This window comes from Colobus angolensis, unplaced genomic scaffold (genome assembly GCF_000951035.1).
Source record: "Colobus angolensis palliatus isolate OR3802 unplaced genomic scaffold, Cang.pa_1.0 Scaffold257, whole genome shotgun sequence".
Lineage (NCBI taxonomy): Eukaryota > Metazoa > Chordata > Mammalia > Primates > Cercopithecidae > Colobus > Colobus angolensis.
The window spans coordinates 1,527,760-1,544,910 of NW_012115788.1; the positions used below are offsets into that span (position 1 = coordinate 1,527,760).

Genomic DNA, 17,151 nt, shown 5'->3' on the forward strand with positions numbered 1-17,151 from the left:
GGCAGAAAAAAAATTGTGTGTGTGTGTGTGTGTATGAATGAATCCTGTTAAAAGTATTGTCAACATTTGCAACTATTAACAGATTGGACCTCCATCTAGCCCACAGACCTAAGTGAAATAAATAGTCCTCTGTGACTAGAAGCCAAGTAGGAAAGTTGTAAATGCACAGATATGAGGGTCAAATCACAAGAATACCTCAGGAACACAACACCCAATTCAAGATATCAGAAAAAGCACTCCCAGATAAAATCACAAAGACATAACTTCTTCCAAAACATACCAAAATAAAAATCATAAAACACCCATTTTTCCTTTTACTGGCAGTTTATTGAAGTTAAAGTAAACTAGAAATATAGTAGAGTATAAACATTAGCACAAATAATGTTTTATTTATTCATGCTTTATTAATCCATTCATTCACTCAACACATATTTATAGAGGCCTATTATATACCAGGAACTATGTGAGTCACTAAGGTTTCCATGATGATTTTTACGGTTTCTTCCTCCATAGAATGTATCTAATGGGAAAGATAGTTATCACATGATCACACACAGAGATGGAAAATTATAACTGCATTAAATACACAAAAAGAGGTGTGCATGGTGACATAGCAAATGGAGTGGGTGACCTGGCTACTCAAGATTATGGGAATCTCAAGGGAGCACTGGAATTAATCCAGCAGAGGGACACGGGAGAAGCATCCAGGCAGAGACCATGTGTATAGATCTGTGAAGGGAAGGAATTGGGTATGTTCTATGAAGAAAAATAAGGCCTATGGGCTGAAAGCAGAAAGTGAAGTAGAAAGTATTGCAAGATGTTTGAAGAGGTGAGCAGAGAACAAATCACGTGAGGCCTTAAAGGCAATGGCATGGATTTCGGTTTTTATTCTTAAAACAGTGGGAAGTCTTTTCAGAAGGGTTAAGCAAAGGGAAGTGACTAAATGGGGAGGTGTTTTCTTTGGTTGGTTGGTTTGGGGTTTTAATAATCACTCTGGCTACTGTATGAGGAACAGACCGGAAGAGTTCAGAAGTAGAAACTGGGAGGTGGGGGCGGGTGTGGTGGCTCACATCTGTAATCCCAGCACTTTGGGAGGCCGAGGCGGGCGGATCACAAGGTCAGGAGATCGAGACCATGCTGGTTAACATGGTGAAACCCCATCTCTACTAAAAATATAAAAAATTAGCCAGGTGTGGTGGCACGTGCCTGTAGTCCCTGCTACTTGAGAGGCTGAGGCAGGAGAATTGCATGAACCCTGGAGATGGAGGTTGCAGTGAGCTGAGATTGTGCCACTGCATTCTAGCCTGGGCAACAGAGTAAGACTCCATCTCAAAAAAAAAAAAAAAAAAAAAAGAGAGAAAAGAAAAAAAAAGAAACTGGGAGGTGGATAACTAGCTGTTGTAGTAGTCTAGTTAAGAAACGATGGCTTAGACTAAAAGGCGGTGGTGGGGAAGGGAAGATGGCAACTGACTCAAGAGGTAAAACAGCTTTGACTTGGTGGTAGATTGGCTTTAAGGGTAGAGTCAAGGATGACATCCAGGTTTCTCTCTACTCGCTAAGAGCAGAAACAGTGGAAGCAGGTAAATCTGGGGGGTAAGATCATGAATTTGGTTTGGAAAAGTGCAGAGGAGTTGACATAGCAGACCTGAGACTGGTGGCCTTTGAAAGTCCTGTGTGCAAGGTTGGGCTGGTTGGCATCTGGGAACTTGGGTTTCAGGAGGGTTCCTGCCATTCCCCAATTAGAATTGCTCACTGCACTTAAACCGTTTATACAAATGATATGGTTTATTGTGAACACCTGCTTTTCTTCTGTGAATGTGGCATTTTGGTATATGGTGGGCAAGGGATGCCTATGAGACCATCTCCTAATACTGGGCACTGAGTCTCTAATGAGCTTCCCTGGTAGACAGCATTTCACATGTGTGGTCACAATTCAGTGCTAGAGGAACTAAGTGCTTTCTGTGTGATCTACTAAAGTAAGTCTCTTGGAAGCTTGATCCTGGTTTCCTCCAGACTTCGCCCCATGTGCTTTTTCTTTCTGCTGATTGTGCTTTGTACCCTTCTTAGGAAATAAATCATAGCTATGAGTATGACTACATGATGAGTCATGTAAGTCTTCCTAGTGATTTACCAAATTTGTAGGTGGTCTTGGGATCTCCGAAACAAGGTACATATTGACTTTGAATTAGTAATGTCATGAAAGCACGGTATACATCTCCTGGGGTAGTAGCTCTTGGCTGGAGATCAAGACATGGGCCCATTGATGGTATGTGATCTCTCTAGGCTCAATATGCAGTACAACTAGCCATGTAGAACTAGATGTTCAAGCAGGTATGATCTTAAGAAAGTATCTAGTCCAGATTCCTCAGTTTTTCAAATGAACTAAGGTTGAGAGAGGTAAATACCTTTCTAGAGGTCACAGACCAGTACAACAAAACTACATCTCAACTCTTACGAGTTCCTACCAGTTCATTACTTATTGCCTAGCTGGCATCTGTCCTTTCTCAGGAGGTCTCCTGCTTGCATCAGAATGTGCCACATGGTTGCAGATGTCTACCATGTTGCATTTGCAATTAAAACAGCTAAACAGGGTGTCTTAAAAGGACAATTTCCAAACTGCCAGGACAATAATGCCACAAACTCCACCAGATTTTATGAGTCAAATGACAGTATAAATCATTACAAAAATGTGTGCCAACCACAGAGACAGTGATGTCTCAAACTCATGGAGTACTGAACACCATCCAGTTGGCTGAGAAAAAGCCATGGGGCTTAAAATCATTTTTCACAATTACTATCCTAGCTAGTTCATAGCTTTTGGCAGATATGCCCCACATGCATAACCGAACTCAGCTAATTTTCACTCTGCTGATCAGCAAATATGAATTTTTTCCCCCTCAGAAAAACCACCCAGAGAGTGTTCATGAAATCTGAGGTAGTGCATCAAAAATGAATCCATTTATTATAGTCTGCCTTTAAATAATGCATATTAAATAGGCCACCCAATATTCATCACAAAAAGTTCTACTGTGCTAACTAGGATGATGAGTCAGGAGTACCAGACATGAATTACTAGAGTCTGAGAGTCAAATAGAAACACTTCTGAGTCCTGTGAGGCAGAAAAAAAATTGTGTGTGTGTGTGTGTGTGTGTGTGTGTGTATTTAAAGTTATTTACTACGGGCTTCTCCAAAATCATTATTGGCTAACAGTTAAACTTGAAATACCATAAATGCGACATCAATTTCCTTAAGCAATGAAATATTCACATAACTAAAGGAATAAAAGATCTTTTCTATGAAACTCACATTTTCAGCCAAGTGTCATTTCTAAGTTGTCATCTTGGGACTATGCAATAGCCCAGCTGTTGAATTCCATGTATGAATGTGTATTTTACGTTGATTTCAAAAACACACATCTATTGTAAATTGAATAAGCCCTCCTACAAAGAGAAGCCTCCCACCAACAAGGGAGAACCCTCACAATGTATTTCAAATTCAGTGCAAGTAGACTCTGCAGAGGATGAAGAGATGCTACTAAAATAGAGATCACAAAGGACCTCAATCATATAGATGATATTCCATTCCTTAGTCTGGGGGTGGGTGGACAGCCATTTCAATATTTATTTATTTGTGATTTTTAGAGATGGGGTCTTGCTCTGTCTCCCAGGTCATAGCATAATGGTGCAATCATAGCTCACTGGAGCCTCGACCGCCTAGACTCAAGTGATCTTCCTGCCTCAGCCTCCCAAGTAGCAGGAAGTACAGGTACATGCCACCATGCTTAGCTTATTTTTTAATTATTATTTTACTTTTTTTTTTAGAGAGGGGATCTCACTCTGTTGCCTAGGCTGTCTTGAATATCCTAAATATTTTATAATTTTAAAAATACTTAACACCCTGAACTTTCTCAATTGGTAGTCCCAGATTCTTGGGGAAGAGTCTTACTTTACCTTGCTCTCTCTAGAGTCAAACTGAGTTTTCTTTAGTCGTGAAAATATGGCTCATTGTATCAGCTAGGTACCTTAAAACCAATTCTATTACACTGAGTTCCCAAAGATGTGGCCAAATCCTCATGACCTTTCCTATCAGATATCCTTTGTCTCTGGAGAAGCTTGAAAGAATATATAAGCCAAGGGTATTTTCAATCAGTGAAGGTAAAGTGAAAATATCTTCTCATATTAAAGCTGCCAGCTTTCCAAATAGAAAATTGTGTCAGTAAGAGGAAGGTATAAGATCAAGAAAAAGTTAAATTGACCAAGTGTGCTTTAAAATGCCCCATAATTTTAAAAAGCTTTTCTTTCCCCATCTGATAACTGGGAGGCTGTGCTCACACAAACTTGGGTTTAAATACGGTAGGAAAGTGGTGTCTCAAAGGGGTTTTGAGACCCCAGCATCAGTATCAATTGGAAACTTGCTAGAAATACAAATTCCCAGATTCTGTGTGGGGGTTGGAGGGTAGGCAAGTTTTAAGAAGACCTCCAGGTGATTCTAATGCCTGTCCTTTATGGAGCATGATGTAGAATTATGTTACAAGTAAATGACTGAGTTTGAACACCAGGGTCAGTCCCTGGTAAATGGTGTGACTTTGGGCAGGTGACTTAACTTTGCTTTCATTTCCTCATCTATAACATGAAGATAATAACTGTAGTTATTAACTCACTGGAACACTGGCGATCAGATAATACACCTGAAAGAGTGGTAAAATGCTTGACACACACTAAGCGTTCTCTACCATGGAAATGACACAGGTTTGCTTTTATTACAGAGTTTGCTTATCTATTTATTCAATCAGAATTTATTGAGCATTTACCACATACTATACGTTAGAATCACCTGGGGAATTCTGATGACATCCCACTGCCTTAGCCCCACTCCACACCAAAACCTAAAGGAAGGCCCAAGCTTGGATTTAACAGTTCTGCAGGAGCTTCTAATGGAAGAAACAAATCTGCAAGCAAAAATTACGGGCCAATGTCCAGGCAGCAGAGGCTAGATGTATGTACAAGATCCCGGAGAAACTTTTAGCAGGGAGTTGCTTGCCCAGTCAAGTTTTCTTTGCTGCTTATATATTCCTCACCTGCTTCATTAATCTCAGGAGGCACAAACCATGTTTTTCTAAACTCTCAGCGCTTAGCACCATGTCTAACAAATAATAGATGCAGGAGAAGTTTGTCAATGCAACAAGAAGTGAGTTGAATTTCTAGGATTAACCCTCCAACTCCTAGAAATCTCAACACAGTATGTCAGGATAGAGCAGTAATTATACAGCTATCATATCCATAACAAACTCATAAAAGCACTTTTCCCTGAATATGTTGCCCAAGCCTCAAGGCTAGACATAATGATTTTGCACACCAGTTTCCAAGGGGAGGAGCGACATGGGAAAACTTTTAAGTTAATTAAAAGAGACACTCAGGCACACTTCATGACATTCTTTAATCTCCATTCTCCTGTGATAAATATTGAACGACAGAAATGGGCCCAGGCTAACGAGCTGGAGGCAGGACCCTATGGAGGTCAGAAACACTGCAGCAGCTCCAGAGCTCAGGAAAAGGAAGAAGGATATCAGCACCTTGCCTGGGTTGTGTCAGTGATGTGCTGCCAAACAGTACTCCAAAGAATGCCCACTGGACATGGGCTCTCACCCTTCTTTGACTAATTTAAATAAAAGGTAAAAAGGAACTACCATATATTGTAATTAAGAAGCCAGAGAATAATAACAATTATGATTGACTGAGGGTTTTCTGGTGTCAGGTACTGTGTTAAAGCCTTCTCATTAAAATTTCATTTAATTGTGGTAGCCGGCCTCCAAGATGGCTCCCAACACTCCTTACCTCCTAGTACATCACCCATACATATTCCCTATTACATTGAATCAGCCTTGACTCCTATGACCAATAGAAAACTACAGAAATAAGGGTCTGTGACTTCTGAGTTTAGATGTCATAAAAGACATCACCACTTCCAACATGACCTCTTGGATCACCTGCCTGGGAAGCCAGTACCATGTCAAGTGGACACTCACACAGCCCTGTGGTGAGGCCCACATAGAGAGGAACCCATGTGCCAGCCTTGTGACTGGGCCACCTTGAAGCCTATCTTCCTACTCTCACCAAGACTTTGAGTCTTCCAGCTGAAGCCCCAGACATCCCAGAACAGAGGGAAGTCATTGTCCCTGGGCTCTGTCTGAATTCCTGACCCTCAGAATCTATGAGATAATTGCTTTACTTTTTTTAATTTGAGAGGGGGTCTTATTCTGTCACCCAGGCTGGAGTGCGGTGGTGCAATCATGGCTCACTGCAACCTCTGCCTCCCAGGCTCAAGGCATCTTCCCATCTCAGCCTCCCAGGTAGCTGGGACCACAGGAGCATGCCACCTCGCCCAGCTAAATTTTGTATTTCTGGTACAGATGGGGCTTCATCGTGTTGCCCAGGCTGGGAGATAATTGTTTGAAAAACCAAGTTCTAACAAAACTAAGTTTTATTATGCAGCAAAACACCACTCATACATAAGAGCTAGACACTTTTATGTTACTGTTGAAGAGAGTTGGACCAAATCAATCATGGAGATTCTAAGTGAAGCAATGGGGATGGGCATCCAGCTTTGCAGATCTGAGAGTCTTGCCTCTCTTTCTGTCCTAACAGAGAAGCATAAGGTATGGAACCTGCTTCCCATCCCTTTTATTAAGGGAAAGTAATCATTTAACAGGAATCTGTAAAGCACTTTGGTTGTCCTCAAGATACTTTGTTTATCCTACAGGGGACCCACCATTCTGTCGTGTGTTTCAGTCATTTCTCTCTGGATAGATCCGAGGCTTCCTCACAGCACCCGTAAATAGCAGAAGGGTGGAGACAAGATGCTGTGCTAATCCCGTGGACTCTGCATCAACCTGCCTGCCTTGGCATCTCCACCACGTTCAGGCTTGGTGATCTTAGGTAAGTTAACTAAATTTCATAAGCCTCACAGATTTCTCATTTTAAAATTAGGGCCAATTTTAACACATGCATTTGTTCCAGCTGCATTAGAAAAGCATTCATGGCCAGGCACAGCGGCTCACACATGTAATCCCAATACTTTGGAGACCAAGTGGGAGGATCATCTGAGCCCAGGAGTTCAAGACCAGTCTGAGCAATACAGTGAGACCATGTCTCTACAAAAAGTTTAAAAGTTATCCAAGCATGGTGGCATGCACCTGTGGTCCCAGCTATTTAGGAGGCTAAGGTGGGAGGATCACTTGAGTCTAGGAGGTCAAGATCAGCCTGGGCAACATGGTGAAACCCCTTTTCTACAAAAACTACAGAAATTAACCAAGCATGGTAGTGCGCACCTGTTGTCCCAGTTATTTGGGAGGCAGAGATGTAAGGGTTGCTTGAGCCCAGGTCAAGGCTGCAGTGAGCCGAGACCACATCACTGTACTGCAGCCTGACACAGCGAGACTCTCTCGAAAAAGAAAAAAAAAAAAACAACCAAAAACCTCATAAAGACTTGGCACATTGCCTGGCGCATACTAAGTGCTCAATAAATGTTACCTATTTGTAATATTATCATCAAATATGTGTTGTAAAACACCCAACATGTTAAATGGCCAATCAAAAGCTCTTCTCTCAGTCTTTCCTCACGTCAGAAAGACATGAAATAATAGTGGTTCTTCAGAGTGACAAGATCTCACTATGCAGGCACTGAAACCTTCAGCCACCAGGCTAGCCAAAGGGCTAAAGCCTTGGTCATGGCTCCTGCTAGAGTCCAGTCTGCCCTGCTGGGGTGATGAGAGGATCGGGGAAAGCTGCCAGATAGTTCTACTGTCCAGTGGATCATGCATAGACAGCAATTTGGCTCTTTCCTACGAGAACAAGCAAACAGGGTCTCTCTCAACCTGGTCTTATAAACAGGGGTGTAGAGGCAGTTTTGCTTCCTCCTGTATCTTAATCCCATTACATTCTTATCATTTTGTCAGTGCAGACAAAGCTCCTTAGCTCCTGCCAGTGCTCCCTCCAATGCCTTCCCTTGGGGTTCACTCTCTGCGGGTGTGGGGGCTAATAAGCTGCCACCTATCCTACTGTCCCTCAGGGGATTCCCACCGAAATGATGCTGAGATTCCCATCTTCCCTTGAACTTAGCTTTAAGATTCCTCCCTTTTTTTCCCCTTAAACATGAGAAAGATTTCTGTGTAAAATTCTGTTTGGGGTCCAAAATATTTCTATAACCTTTCATTTCCGGGTAAGACCAAGAAAAGGGAAATTAAGAGAAATACTAGCCACATTCACCCATCTCAAAATAAGCACAAATTCCCAGCCTTACAAGGTGCTGGGTTAGGTTTCTAGGGAGATAGAAAAAGGGATCAAGATGCAGAGCTTGCCGTCAAGTGACCCCCAAGTCCAATGGGGAAGGTTAAAAAACAATATGAATAACTACAGTGTAAAGTGCCATGATGGATGCCATGAGCAGCAGGGAGAAGGTCCAAGAGACGAGAGGAGGGAAAATGATAAAAGACAGGAACACAGGGAAGGTCTTCCAGAGCAGTCAGCCTCAGGTGTGGGCTCTGAGGACAGGGGATCCTGCCCCAGGGAGGTGGGGAAGGGCAGTGAACGTACTCCAGGCAGAAGGAATGGGAAGCAGGGAGCCAGGGAAGCATGAGGCAGCTATGGAAATGCTATGGAAGGATTCATGTCCTTCTTTCAGTTTGGAGACATTTTGTAAAAAAGAACAGGAATACAAAAACTAAAACAGGAATACAGCAGCTAAAGTAGTATAGTGAATAATATGCTGGCAAAGTTTAGCAATAAAAACTTTCAAGACAGAAAAAAGTAAAGGGTGATTTACACATTATAGAGCAAATTGGTGACATGTGGATTTCATGAGTAAGAGTACGTAACATATTCAAATTCATTTCTCAGTGATCACGACCTAAAATCCCTAAGAGATTAGAGACGTATGTTTTCAAAGGAGGCCATGCCAAGTGAACTGGTGGATTACTCTTCCCAACATGTTAAGTAAGTTTCCTTCACTGAAAAATCTTTTGCTTGAACCATGAACTACCAAATCGAACACTTTCCAACGATTGCTTTTCCTGGTCTACTTTTACAAAGCTATTACCTACAGTGAGAGGATACATATTAGATGATGTAAGTTTGGGGTCTGTTACTTACCAGCAGAGTCATTTCAATGATGTTCAAGAACCAGTATGCATTAGCCAGACTAGTTTCAAGGTGGAGTAAACGTGTATCAGAGGTGAACATGATTATTGATAGGTCTAAGGGTATGTGCATCTTTGCATATTTTTCTATCCTCTGGCCAAAATTTAGAAAGCTACTGCACAAAGTAAGCTCTCAAACAGAATTTCTGTGAATCGGAGCTCCCTTCTTTTTCTCTTTATTATAATCAACAAGCTAAGTTAGAAAGAAAATCCAGACAGCATCATAGGCCATTAACCAATCTCAAATGGTGGGTATTAAGATAGGAAATAATCCCTGGTCAGTATTTCTGTGTCCTCCCAAGTTCAGTAGATTCTCCGCATACAATACAAAACTGGATGACATGGCCCTATGCCAGGCTTCCTTAGCAAGCTTACCATATACCACATGCTGGGCCACTTGGGATCATTGAAATAGGTAGACTGGGCACGACTGAAGTCATAATCCCTCTTTGTCCGCTTTTTTACCACCTGCTGTTGGATCCACTCCACCTGCCAAGAAGGACATTTGGTGAGTATTCATGTTCCATCAGGGTTAGCACAACATAAATGACAGTCTGAGGCATTTCCCATCTTAAGTCAATGCTATTTAAGTCACAGGTTTCACTGTGGCAACTAAAATCTCTGAGTCTAAGTGCTCAGAGATTCCTTAGAAACCCAGGGTTTTTTGTGTTTGTTTGTTTAATGAAAGTAGGGATTTTAGTTTTTTATGTATAGATTATTTATATATCTCAACAACAAGCTAACCTTTTAGCTTTCTCAGAAATCCTACTTACTTCCAATTTATTAAAAATTGGCAACGTTAACTTTTAAGGTAATTTTTCATCCTTACTTTATGCTAAGGGCTAGTCAACTTTTTCTATAAAGGTTCAAAAAATAAATATTTTAGGCTTTGCAGGGCACATGGTCTCTGATGCACTCACTCATTTTGCCATTGCAGCAACGTAGATGATATATAAATGAATGGGTGTGAATGTGTTCCAATAAAACTTTATATACAAAACCAGGCTAGATTTTGTTCCACATGCCACAGTTTACAATTCCTGACCTAAAGTATGCATCAATTTTTTAAAACTTTCTGGGAGCAAAATGCTCCAGGATCACAATTTTTAAAAAATGGCTTTCTACAACACCGTGCAGTGGAAAAGCCCTATTTGGAGAATAAGAAAAACCAAATCCCTAGTCCTATCTCTGGCACAAAATTGGAGAAGCTACTCAATTTCCTGAGCCATAGGCTCCCTGCCAGCTCTAAAATTCAAACACGCCCTATTTGAGAAAAGTCTCAATATTTAGTTATAAACTTGTTTAAACAAAGTAACCAGAAACCGTGAGTCTAATGCAGAATTTATAACCTAGTGGTAGGGGTATGTATGAGAACACTTTCTTTAAAACAGATTATCCTTATGGCAACACAAAAATAAGCATGTTGCAGTTTTAGTGGGATGTCTCAAATGCAGAATCAGCCCTGGTGGCGTTCTTCAATTTGTGCCTAAATGCTCCTTTGTTTGATTTCTTCTGGTGATAGCTCATTTAGTCACAATGCTCTGGAATGTTTTGTTCCACCATTTTTCCCTCCTCTCTGCAAGGGAATTAAAAAATGAGTGGGGAGGAAGCGGGCTTTGTAGTCCACTGCTGTAATTCCATATCCAGCCATTCAGTGAACATTTTAAAACCTCTCTCACCTACTCAATTAAAAGATTACCGGAGAAGAAGGGATCCTAAGGCATCCTTCTCAATCAAAGTACAGCAGCAATGATGGGTGTGCATGTACATTTTCTATTTCCAGGAAACATTTTAACCTCTTCATTTCAAAAAATCTAAGGAATGCAGTTCATTCACTCATTCATTCATTCAACAAACAAGTGCTAGGTACTGTGTTAGAAATACGAAGATGAGTAAGAATTGGTTTTAACTTTGAAGGACTTACACTTTATCAAGGAAATGTAACAAGTATTACACAATTCTCCACTTCATAAAAATATCTTTACCTCCATGAATGACATCTGACACAGGCTCTATCACTGTATTACTTAGACTATTTATGATGATCTTGACTATGCAACTTGTAATCCTTATATTACTATCTGTAAGTCTTATCCCAATAAAGTTAACAAGTTCATATTTGCATGCTTGGTAAAAGAAGGCTGCTGAGACAACTCTTTTCAAAATGAATCCTATATTGGCAGTGGCCTTTCCTAATGAAGCAATCATAAATTCCACACTGCCAACCTATATATGTACATAAACCAGAAAGTATCATGCCTCCCCCAGTGTGGACTCATTAAAGAGACTGCTAGAGATCCGGAAAGTCTATCCTGGGGTGGGAGTGGATAACTGTTCCTTAGAAAGACACTATAAATATTCACTTCTCCCTGTGCACACACTCAGACAGACAAATGAAATAAGTATGTGAGAAAACCAAGTGACAGCCATTTTCCTAGATGAACTATAGGTACTAAAATAGAACAGAATATCTTACCCAACAGCATCCCTTCTATAATTTTACCAAACAAAAATGCTTAGTTACAGGACTTAGTGGCTAGAAGGTGACACAGCAGCTTGGCATCTAGATTTGACTACAAGTCACTCTGTCTGATCACAGGGCTGCAATACTCAAGAAAAGTTCAGTGGGTTTTTTTTAGTGTCAAATACCATGTATTTTGCCTTGGTGCCTTATGGGTATGTGTATATAGCCCTGTATTTTTTGGAAAGTGGGAAAAGCACCTCTTGGATCGGAAGGTTTCTATGACTGGAAAGACCATATTTATATTTTAAGCTATTATCCATATGTCTATCCTTGAGCTCTTTAAGGAAAAAGCCAGAGGTAATGCATTATACAGATTTTATTTCTTGCCAAGAAGCCTCATGCAAAGAAAAGATACTTAAAGATTCATTTTCATAAAACTATGGTCAGCCTAGGAGAAGGGAATTATTGTGTGTTTTGCCTCACTGGCTTAACTTCTGAAAGTTCTATTTCCAATACATTAAGGAACTACAGTTAATCCAGAGTGTAAAAGCTACAGGACCTTTGAAATCGTCAGTCTATCCTTTGTTAATTTAAACATACATGTGCCACATGATTTCAGGGACACTCCCTCCCTCTACTCACAGTACTCTCTTCCTTTGGACCTTGGTCCAAGTAAAGATTGTGCATTTGCTGCTTAAGAACCTTTGTCTAAAGATGTTCTCCTTTATAAGATCCAAAACACATTCATTGACAATTATGGGAAGCCCGGCCTCATAATCTCAGCTGAACTTGTATCTCATTATTTTGGAATTTACCAGCTTTCTGATACTACACATGGGGAAAGCAACAGGAGGAGAAAAAATGTGATCATATGAATATAAATCATGTAAGTTATTACGTAAATATAAACGGGAAACAGATTATGCTGTTGCTTTAAAAATGCATCCTGCAGTGATAGGGAATCAGCCCTTTAGATATTAAAAAGTATTATGCTAATAATTAAAACACATGCTAGTAGCAAATGTCTACAGATATACCAATGTAATAGCATAGAAAGTCAAGAAATTGACTCAAAACATGTAAGAATACAGTATATGATAATGGGATTACTCTAAGTAGGGAAAAAAATTACTTCATAGATGTTCTGGAACACGTTGGTTGGAACAACCACCAACTGGAAAAAAAAAATTAAGCTGAAGGCATTTCTGACGTCTTAGATCAGAATCAATTTCAAATGAATCAAATATTTAAATGTAGAGGTACTATAAGAAATATGAGAGATGTTTAAAACTAATCTGAGTGGAAGATTGCATCTAAGTATAACACAAACCAAAAAGATGATTTAGAAACACTGACTAATTTAACTACATAAAAATAATGTGAACGACATGGCCAAGAAAAACCCACAAAACATCACGGGGAAGGTAAAAGACAAACTGGGCAAAAGTGTATAGCCCCTACCATGAACAAAAGACTATCTGCCTAATACAGAGAGAGTTTCAACAATTAATAAGAGAACGATTCAACAGGAAAAGCCGCAAAAGATATGGGTAGAGAAACCTCTGGAAAGGTAAATCAGGTTCTTACATAAAATACACTTAGCCTCACGCATAGCAAGTCAAACCAAACTGGGATACCACTTTTCACCTTTCAGATACAAACAATGTAAAGGTTGATAACATACTGTTAGCGGGGGAATGGGAAAAGGTTCATTGTCACATAATGGTGAGGGGAATGGAAACGTGTACAACTCTGGAGGATAATTAAACAATTCCTTTAAAAAGGACGAAAGAAGTAATTCTATTTTTAGGAGTTTATCCTACCTATGTACACATGTGAATGTGCGAGGTTATTTACTAAAATACTGCCAGTAAGAACCAAAAACTGTTAGCAACCTAATATGTATCAATAGAGATTAATATAATAAATGATAACATATCTGTATGATAGAGTAAAGTACAACCATAAAAGACAATGAAATGGTCTTAATGTACTGACAGAGAATCATCTCCATGATACAGTTAAAGTGGGAAAAAAACATAAGTTACAAACGGTTTAAAGGGATACTATATTTTTGGCATCTCTCTAAAGTGATTATGCACAAAAAAACCTGATAAACTGGTTGTCTTCTGGGCAGAAAACTAGTGACTGGATACAGGGATAAGAGGGAGACCTTCTACTGCATGCCCCTTTAAATCTTGTTACTTTTGATCCATGGGAATATGTTACCTATACACACTATCATACAATCAAAAACCAATTTCAAATATGACTAAGCCTGGGCCCAGTGGCTCGCACCTATAATCTCAGCACTTTGGGAGGCCGAGGCGGGAGGATGGTTTATGCCCAGGAGTTCAAGACTGGCCTGGACAACATAGCAAGACTCTCATCTTTACCAAACAAACAAACAAACAATGTTCAAAAAAGTAGCCAGGTGTGGGGACATGAGCCTGTAGTCCCAGCTACTGAGGAAGCTGAGGTGGGAGGATCACTTGAGCCCAGGAGTTTGAGGCTGCAGTAAGCCATGATCAAGGCACTGTCCTCCTGCCTGGGTGGCGGAGTGAGATCCTGTTGCTAAAAAAAAAAGACTACATGTCTAAATCACAGCATATTTCTTTGAAAAGCAGTTAATGAGAAAAAAAGATACATAAAAAGTGCCTTAGATAATTTTATATTATATTCCAACACAACTTAAATATTAAGAAAAGTTGGGTAAAGTAAGAAAAAGGAGTTGGATTTGGAAGAGCTCGGTCATTATCTTAGATTAGCTACCAGTCACCTTTGTGATCTTGCAAAAATCTTAGTGGGCCTCTTTTATCTGTAAAATGAGGGAAGGTAGACTAAATGTGCCCTCTACTCTCTTTCTTCCAGCTTTGAAATTTTATCTAGAGAGTCTGATTCTCTGGTTTGACTAGGAATAAACATTTTGTTAAAAACAACAGACAGGTGAGGTCGATGTTCTAGTTGATCAATGATCTTAAGTCATTCTGTGAAAATGCGAGATTAATATTCATAAATGAGTGTAGTAAATTATATGTACTCTATGATTTGAATGAAACAGTTGCCAGGAAATAAAAATAGGTGGTATTCCATATTTTGTATCTTTTTTGAACTAACTAGCTTTGATCAATTTAGGGAAAAGAACATAAAAATACTTCCCCTCTATTTTTTTCTTTGACTTTGAAAACGAAATAGAGCATCTTGGGTTTTATTTTTAAGTATGAGTTAGGTGGATAATGGACATACACATTTTTGCTATGGAAAGCAAGGGCTGAAGAAAACATTTTAGTACTGACATGCGGTTCCAAGAAGTTCTAAAGTCCAAAGGCAACAGATCCTAGAAATTTTCGAAAAACTCTGATCAAAACATCAAAGCTAACCAGTGAGGAAAAAAAAAAAAAAAATCAGAGAATTTAGTAAAAGTATTTGTTAGACAAGGATATTCCATACTTGAAATTGTGGTCCATCTAGCAACTTATCATTAATTAGTTTTTAAATACTGGCATTGTTATTTTGTCACCTTTTTAAAGAAAAAAATTATCAAGATTGTTTAAATTCTGTTTATTTCATAAAGCTACTTGTGAACCAAATAAAGCCTTACTTTTGATGTGATGGAGAATTTTTACTTGATTTGCTTGAAACAGGCATTTTGAATCTTATTTGATGACTGCAAACATCAGATGCTTCTATTAGAGAAAACATCTGGTCATGAATGTGAAAAATCATATAATTTTTGAAAGGTCATTCAGAGGGAAGTTGTGAAATAAACACTGCATGTACATTCAGAACAGTGTTACCGAAGAAAATACAGGCCAAACTGAAAAACTTGACTCTGCTGTAAAATTTTATGTTTAGTTGGCTTTCTCTAAGGAAGCCAAAATTTTAGAAACGTATGTTATCAATTTAATCTCACTATATTTTGTTTATAGAAAAACTCATAGTGTTACTGTTCTAATTACATTACTCACTTTCAAAGAATTAACATCATATTTCTCCCCTTAAGCTATTCCCCTATTATGTACCTACTTCTAAAAATCTGATTTTCCAATTTGTTGCTTGTTTCTTTTCCCCAGTTTTGATAAGATGAAATGTGAATGTGAAAAAGAAATGGTTATATCCAATCAAAGCAGTAAAATGTGCTTTCCACCCTCAAGACCCTTTCATTTATTTTTGTTCACGCTAAAAATATTTATTGAGTAGCTCCTAAGTGGGAGGCACTCTCCAGCTAAACTACAGAATGGCAGTGAACAAAACAGCCAATTGACTTTCACAGTTATTGATGAAAACGTTAAATGATGCAAAAAGTAAATAATGTAAGGAGGTAGAAAGCGATTACGGAGGAAGGGGCTATTTCAAGTAAGGTGGTCAAGAAAGGCCTCTTTGAAAGATGTGATCTTTTAATAGAATTTTGAATAACGAGAAACCATCTGTGCAGATTTCTCAAAGAAGGTATTACAGGCAATGTGACCAGCGAATGAGAAAGCCGTCTAGAATGACTGTGTACCTTTGTATTTTTGTTTGCAGTTCACTATTGCAATCCCTCAGGCCTACCAGTATTGCATTCGCCCTCCAGTGGACAGACAAAGGAAGAAGCTCACTCAGATCATGGAAGCAGAACCCCAGCCATCTGGTCAACCGACTCTGGGCTCCTGAGTACCTGGAATATAATCTAGAAGGGGGATACAGGCTCAAGCTGCACTTGTCCCCACAACTCCACCAACTTCTCAGCTAATGGTGATAAACTCAGCTGAAAGAGGGATCAAGCAAGGCCCTCTAAAGCATGAGGTCCTAGGCAAAAACCCTCTTGCCCTTATGATGCTAGCCAGTATGAACTGTTTTTTTTTTTTTTTTTTTAGAGGGTTTTGATGAACATCTGTCTTTTCAACTAAATTATGGAGTAAAAATCACAGATTCAATCAGTGCTGCCATCTAAACAGCAGAGAAATTATAAAATAATCTCTATGACAAAAAGTGTCCCAGGGCAGACACGGTGGCTCACACCTGTAATCCCAGCACTTTGGGAGGCCAAGGTGGGCTGATCACCTGAGGCTGGGAGTTCCAGACCAGTCTGACCAACATGGAGAAACCCCGTCTCTACTAAAAATACAAAATTAGCCGGGAGTGGTGGCGCATGCCTGTAATCCCAGCTACTTGGGAGGCTGAGGCAGGAGAATCACTTGAACCCGGGAGGCAGAGGTTGCAGTGAGCCAAGATTGTGCCATTGCACTCCAGCCTGGGCAACAAGAGCGAAATTCCATCTCAGGAAAAAAAAAGGAAACATTCAAACGAAGCCTAGAATTCAACTTAGTGCACCACCAGATGTAGACCATTCCTGTACTAGGAATCAGAAGACACAGTGACTTAATCCTTTGATTTTGGATATTAACACCCTGAAACTCTATGAAAAAAGAAATAATATCAGTTGTTGGATGAATCTTGCTAAACAATTTAACATTAAATTAGGTTTTATAAGAACAAAGTAATTCTTTCTGGA

At 39.6% G+C, this 17,151-nt stretch overlaps 1 protein-coding gene across 1 annotated transcript in view; it reads right to left on the reverse strand.

Moving 5' to 3' along the window:
- Positions 1-17,151, reverse strand: part of PCSK5 (proprotein convertase subtilisin/kexin type 5) — a gene marked incomplete at its 5' end in the record, with an annotated part of 476,836 nt that overhangs the window by 369,810 nt on the left and 89,875 nt on the right. Inside the window, one exon of the mRNA XM_011947042.1 lies at positions 9,569-9,682. Coding sequence (XP_011802432.1) covers positions 9,569-9,682 — 114 coding nt within the window. The remainder of the gene's footprint in view (positions 1-9,568; positions 9,683-17,151) is intronic.